The following is a 6559-nucleotide window of genomic DNA, read 5'->3' on the forward strand; positions in this document are numbered from 1 at the left end:
TGACTATAACTACTGTTCCTTGAAGTAGGGAAACGAGGTTCAACACCTCTTTGGCCCACGCCGATCGGTTCTGGGCACGGTGAAGAGGGGTACTGGGTTGAAGGAATGAATAGGAGCCTGAGGCTTATCACTTGTGTAAGGCGGGGCTTCCAGCGAGGCGTGGATTTCATTGGCTCTTGTCAGGTGTGATTTTAGTTCTTCAGTCAAAGTTGTGTGAGTGTGACTCTCCATAGTTGTGTTGTTCCTTGTTTCCCATCCTTCAGAGAACAGTAGTTATAGTCATAAGGTTACGTTTTCCCATGCATGCCAATAGTTTCAGTGGTAAACAATCAATAGAAACAATGTGACAGGGTTCAAACACACACACACTCACAAAGTGCAACAAAGTGGTCAGTAGTGATTGGTGGTCATGCCCATCCAACTTAGTACTGAACATCAAAGTTGAAAATGTATCAGGCTATGAACACACACACATTGCCCACAACACAACAAAGGTTGATGGTAATGTGTGTCCATTCAGTCCAGAGACTGCAACAGAAAAGAGTATAACCAGGAGTGTGTGAGTAGTGAGAATGGAGAGGCTTGTTTTGTTATTGTCTGTAGCATTACAGAGTGATACTACTCTGGGGTAGACTATAAGCAGATTCAAATTCAAACACATATCAAAGTTTAGCTTTCTTAATGAACCAGAAAAGACAGTTATTTCTGTTGTTTTATCAAAGTTAGCTGACTAACTAAATGCACCTGGGGAGTATACTACATAGCAGGATCAATGAGTTAGCCAGCTAACTTTGATAAACAACCATAAACAACTATTGATGTTCTGCTTAATTAAGAAACCTCAACTTAGATATATGGTTTTGGTTGTTGAGTCAATTATACCGTGCCCATTTCAAGCCTATGTTTCTAAAAAATGAAAAGATATCTTAGAATATTTTGTATTCAAGTTAGCTGGATAACTCGTTGATCATGCTTTGTAGTATACCCCTATGGTAAACAACAATTTGGTATTACGCCTTACTTGGCCCCTCCATTAGGCAGATCTGATATGACTGGCTAGGTGTCAGCTATGTCGTGGAATCCTTGCTTTTACCTGTCTGACAGTGTTAGATGATGTTAGACCTCAAGGGAGGATTATTCAAGTATTCCCCCTGGGCCAACTGTGTGTGGGGCACCTTGTTAGTATGAATGGCCTGGGGCCTAGAACCGTGTTTACATTCATACACCTTGTAGCTCACGTTATGATAGGGACTTTGATAGCTGATAGATTGGTGTAATATTCCAGAGGGCCCTTGTTCCAATAGAATCCCCAGCCTACTATTGTAGGAAAATCTCAACTTGCACCGTGTTGCCCACCGTGTTGCCCACCGTGTTACCCACCGTGTTGCCCACCGTGTTTCCCACCGTGTTGGCCACCGTGTTGCCCACAGTGTTGCCCACAGTGTTACCCACCGTGTTGGCCACCGTGTTGCCCACCTCGTTGGCCACCGTGTTACCCACCGTGTTGGCCACCGTGTTACCCACCGTGTTGGCCACCGTGTTGCCCACCGTGTTGGCCACCGTGTTGCCCACCGTGTTGGCCACCGTGTTGCCCACCGTGTTGGCCACCGTGTTGCCCACCGTGTTACCCACCGTGTTGCCCACCGTGTTGGCCACCGTGTTGGCCACAGTGTTGCCCACAGTGTTGCCCACCGTGTTGGCCACCGTGTTGCCCACCGTGTTGGCCACCGTGTTGCCCACCGTGTTGGCCACCGTGTTGCCCACCGTGTTGGCCACCGTGTTGCCCACCGTGTTGGCCACCGTGTTGCCCACCGTGTTGCCCACCGTGTTGCCCACCGTGTTGGCCACCGTGTTGGCCACCGTGTTGCCCACCGTGTTGGCCACCGTGTTGGCCACCGTGTTACCCACCGTGTTGGCCACCGTGTTACCCACCGTGTTGGCCACCGTGTTACCCACCGTGTTGCCTACCGTGTTACCCACCGTGTTGGCCACCGTGTTGGCCACCGTGTTGCCTACCGTGTTACCCACCGTGTTGCCCACCGTGTTACCCACCGTGTTGGCCACCGTGTTGCCCACCGTGTTGGCCACCGTGTTACCCACCGTGTTGGCCACCGTGTTGGCCACCGTGTTACCCACCGTGTTGCCCACCGTGTTGGCCACCGTGTTACCCACCGTGTTGGCCACCATGTTGGCCACCGTGTTACCCACCGTGTTGCCCACCGTGTTACCCACCGTGTTGGCCACCGTGTTGGCCACCGTGTTGGCCACCGTGTTACCCACCGTGTTGGCCACCGTGTTGGCCACCGTGTTACCCACCGTGTTGCCCACCGTGTTGCCGTGCACTACATTTGACCAGAACCATCTGGTCATCAGGTATACAGTAGCCTATAGTTGTGTCATCAAAGACTATGAGCTATAGCTTGGAGATCTACTGTAATCTATTGGCCGTTCATCAACTTTATGTCCAACAATGTGGTTGTAATCCAAAGCCAAACCAGCTGTCATTACGTATTAACTGCCATGTGTTCATGTTTTTACTCTGTGATGATGGAGAGATCTTGGAAAATGAATACCATAGCACCACATTTGACATGTTCTTTCACCATTTATTTGTTCACCAAATACAGTGAAAATGGCATCATAATATTCAATGACTCATTCTTAGAATGTCATGACACTGTTGCTTTTTTTGCTTCGTAAAACAATGTTTCATTAATGGAAATATTACGGTTTCATGCACAACAAACCATATTGAGTTTCCTTAGAAGAATGGTGCAAGATAAACTAAATAAAAAAACAACTTTGATGTCCAAAATCTGTCAAAATCCAACGTGTTATTTGAGGATCCTCGTAAACAGTGCAATATACAAAAAAAAATGCTATTTTCTAACAAATGCATCAACGAAGCTCAAGTCACAGGATACAATTTCTCAATAATAGGTTAACATTGATGTGTGCAAAACCCCAAACACATTCAGTTAGTCTTTAAAAAATGATATTGAATGAGAAAAGTCAAAACCCAAATCTCTTCGATTCTCCGTTAGGCCTATATGGTCTCAATCTGCATATCCTTTCTATAGTACACACAATTGTGTTGATGAATTGTAAGATGGTAGACTAGCACATTTCTCAATAACAATTGTTTAGATATAAAAATACAAATATGAATTTAGTTAAAAAGAAGCGTGCCAGGGTAAGAGTGGTGGCACCTGTGTTGGCACCAGAGCGAAAGTTCATGCAAATAGATGGAGAAAATAGAATGACTTTTTAATTATAGAAGACAAAAAAACACAAATAATTGCAAAATATAAATAAATAAAACATTTCCCCATCAATTTCATGACTATTTTTCCAAACATAATTTGCCGATCTCGCCTCCTTCGATATTTGGAGTGTGTAAAAAGTGAAACAGCTATGTATTGGTGTCGGTAGGTTTCATGAAGGCGCCGACCTGCATCGTTAACCGTGGGGGGTAATGAAACACCATGTATCATTTTAATTCATTTGAACCTGGGGACTATGCATTACCAGCTTATTCTTTACAGATGGAGCCTAGATGAATACAGGCCTAGGAAAGGAAATATTAACATTGCACCATCCTTGTGTGTGTGTGTGTGTGTGTGTGTGTGTGTGTGTGTGTGTGTGTGTGTGTGTGTGTGTGTGTGTGTGTGTGTGTGTGTGTGTGTGTGTATTTATATATATATATATATATTTTTTTTTTGTACATACAATGGGTCTATACTAGTTACTGGACAGTGTTTGTTTGGTCAGTATTTAAAAGCTTTAGCAGCAATCGGAATGCATTCTCTACGTACGACCAGTGCTGAAAAGGACAGCTCCCTTGAATGCGATGTCGCCGATTTGTTATCAACAATGCCAAGCGTGTAAGGGGACTATGGTCTTCGAGCTTAGGAAGGCTATTGTATACAACTACAGAAATAGAGCTTGAAATGAGATTCAGCCACCACTTGTAGTTTTGTGTTGCTTACGGCGCTTTTGGAAGATGGTTGTGAAGTAATGGCAAGTTCATCCATCAGAGCCAGGGTCCGCCATCTCAACATCACGCCGCGCAGCACAAGTGAAAATGGCTTTTCGTTTGGAGAATTGCCAGCAACCCCATGATAAATCTGTCTTTTCTGGTGTCTTCCTCTGCTTTCTCGTCCAATCTTCACATACTTCTTTCCATTCCGTTCCTTCCCCTTGTCTTCGCTTCGTGCCATCGTTTCTCCTACAATCCTCGAACATGCACAACCGACAGGTGCTTTAAATCGCTGATCAAAATAAAAAGTTTGCAAGGCGTCGTTCACCTTTAAACACCAGGTGACGACTTGTCTGCCATCCCCTTTAGGACGTCGTCTATTCGGTCATCTTCGATGACCACTGCGGAGGGAAGAAGACATTATTTTGTTAATTACTGACATAGCATATAACTGTTTCATAAATAATGTTTTAAAAATGTTTTACAGACACCAAATCAAGTCATGGATGGGGACTGGTGCAACACAAAGGAATACATGTTGTTGTGTCAAACCTCTGACCTTGGTCCTGAAATACTGCAAACAATGCCTTGTCCATAATGGCACATAGCCACGCATGCAATGAGGACAACTTTGTTATTTAAAAAAGACAGAGCCATATCTAATGAATAAATATAGTAGCCTATAGCTATTGAAATACATTTTGATAGCACATCAGTAGTCTATTGTTCTCATGCATCACTTTCAACTGGGCTCAGCTGCTGACCTTTGTTATATCAACAAATGTTTGCCTCATAATTTAGAGGTCAGATGCATATCTGTGTTTTATCTTTTTGTTTTATAACAAGTAGGCTAGGTAACTGTAGCATAGGTTAGAGTTAAAGTTCACACGAGCATGGCCAAGCCAAGCCTTTGTTGTTGATGACCAAAACAAAACCTCTATTCAACAATCCATTCCAATAACCAGCTCTTACCTCTCTTGGCTCTGCCGATCTGTCCCAGCTTTGGGGGTCTTTTCGCTTGCGACGCCCCGAAGAACGAATTGGTGTCCTGAAGCCCGCAGCTAAAGGATATCTGACTGGCCTCCGTGTCCCCATAGCCGCTCATTTTCCCCTCGCTATAAGGCAGCACCTCGGACATTATGGCACGGCTGAGACGGACGGATGAAAGCGGTGAAAAAAAAAACGTTTTGAAGTCGGCGGCTTTAATCGATATAGCCCAGAAATCCTTGTCTTGGTACTTGCACTTGTCGAGCTTTTCGGTGGAAATCCGTTTGGAAAATCACTCGATTACTTCGTAGTGCGTAGCCAGTCTGCGAAGGATGAAGGTGAAGAGTCCTGGTTGGGGTGCGGGGTGGTAGCAGGCTGCTGTGTCGCTGGTAGAAAGGAGAGCAGAGGAGCGGTCTGTTCGCATGTGTTGCTAGATGAAGTCTGATGAGGAAAGTGGGAGATCCCGGGATCATAAAGGAAACCCAGGAGGAACGGCGAAGTTATCCATCTGCGTGTGTGTGTGTGCTGGGGGACTCCGAATGCTGGAGGAGTAGGCTAAGGGTGACATCAACAGGCGAAATATATAATATGTACTGTGGAGGTAACAGAAATGTAGGCTATCAATTCATGACCACGGAGCTAGAGCTACTGGAGCAACTGTGAGGTAAACCTTTTATTTGGGGAGTAATCTTTTCTATGCTGAACACATTTCTAGCCTAAATAAGTTATTACAATGTGATGATATTTACGCATATGCTATGCCACGTAGGCTAATTATATTTAATCTGAGCAATATGAATATAACCTACTCGTGCATTTGCGCGTATTGCTAGTTATTGGGAGTCTCCTTTTTTTTTGTTTACCTATTACGCTTGACATTGTAATGTGTTTCTCTCCTCGTATTCAGTATATTTCCTTCCTGTAAACCAGCCTCCTTGGTGGCTCTTGCTTGACATTGGCTCTGGTGACACCGGGTTCTCACAGGAAATCATTACGTGCTCCTTTGAGAGTTTGTATGCGCACAGAAGTCGGAAGTGCCTTACTCACGCACGTCTTTTCCCGTAGCTACAAAGCAAAATCACACAGCAGCAGCGGGTGAACGAGGATCACAAATGCCACTTTTAAGCAAATTCTCCGTTGATGGGATAGTTACACTGTAGGCTTCATGGATAATTTACTAATTCATCTCTGACATGTTGTTTTAGAATGCAGGGAGTAGGCCTACCTCTTTTCCAGAGGTTAAAAGCAGTCTACACACACCATTATACAATTGTATGCCTTTAACAAAGCCTATTTCTATACAGTGATGAAGTATCAACTAATAACATTATGGCCTGGTTATTTCATAGAGGGGTGTTTGAAAACATGCAGTTCAATATCGATGTAGGCATATGGTTTTTGCAGGATGATCCCTTGTTAGGCGAGGGAGGGCGGTCTCCAAACGCACAAGATAAATCAACTACAGCACGATGGACAGTACCCGCGCACATTTGCGTCTTTCGCGATTTCTGCTATGTTTTGTTTTGAACATAATATAACCGAGGTAAAGTTGGTTTTATATTCAACATTCAACAGACATTCGCCAAATAATAT

The 6559-nt window shown here is 44.4% G+C and overlaps 1 protein-coding gene across 1 annotated transcript; it reads right to left on the bottom strand.

Moving 5' to 3' along the window:
• Window positions 1–2592: 2592 nt before the first annotated feature.
• Window positions 2593–5882, bottom strand: LOC124040864 (calcium/calmodulin-dependent protein kinase II inhibitor 2-like). The gene is made up of 2 exons (XM_046357968.1): window positions 4952–5882; window positions 2593–4380 (listed from the first exon to the last, which is right to left on the bottom strand). The coding sequence occupies exons 1-2, from the start codon at window positions 5115–5117 to the stop codon at window positions 4310–4312; spliced, it is 237 nt and encodes a 78-aa protein (XP_046213924.1). The 5' UTR covers window positions 5118–5882; the 3' UTR covers window positions 2593–4309.
• Between the last annotated feature and the right edge of the window lie 677 nt (window positions 5883–6559).

The sequence above is a fragment of the Oncorhynchus gorbuscha genome, linkage group LG08 (genome assembly GCF_021184085.1).
Source record: "Oncorhynchus gorbuscha isolate QuinsamMale2020 ecotype Even-year linkage group LG08, OgorEven_v1.0, whole genome shotgun sequence".
NCBI lineage: Eukaryota > Metazoa > Chordata > Actinopteri > Salmoniformes > Salmonidae > Oncorhynchus > Oncorhynchus gorbuscha.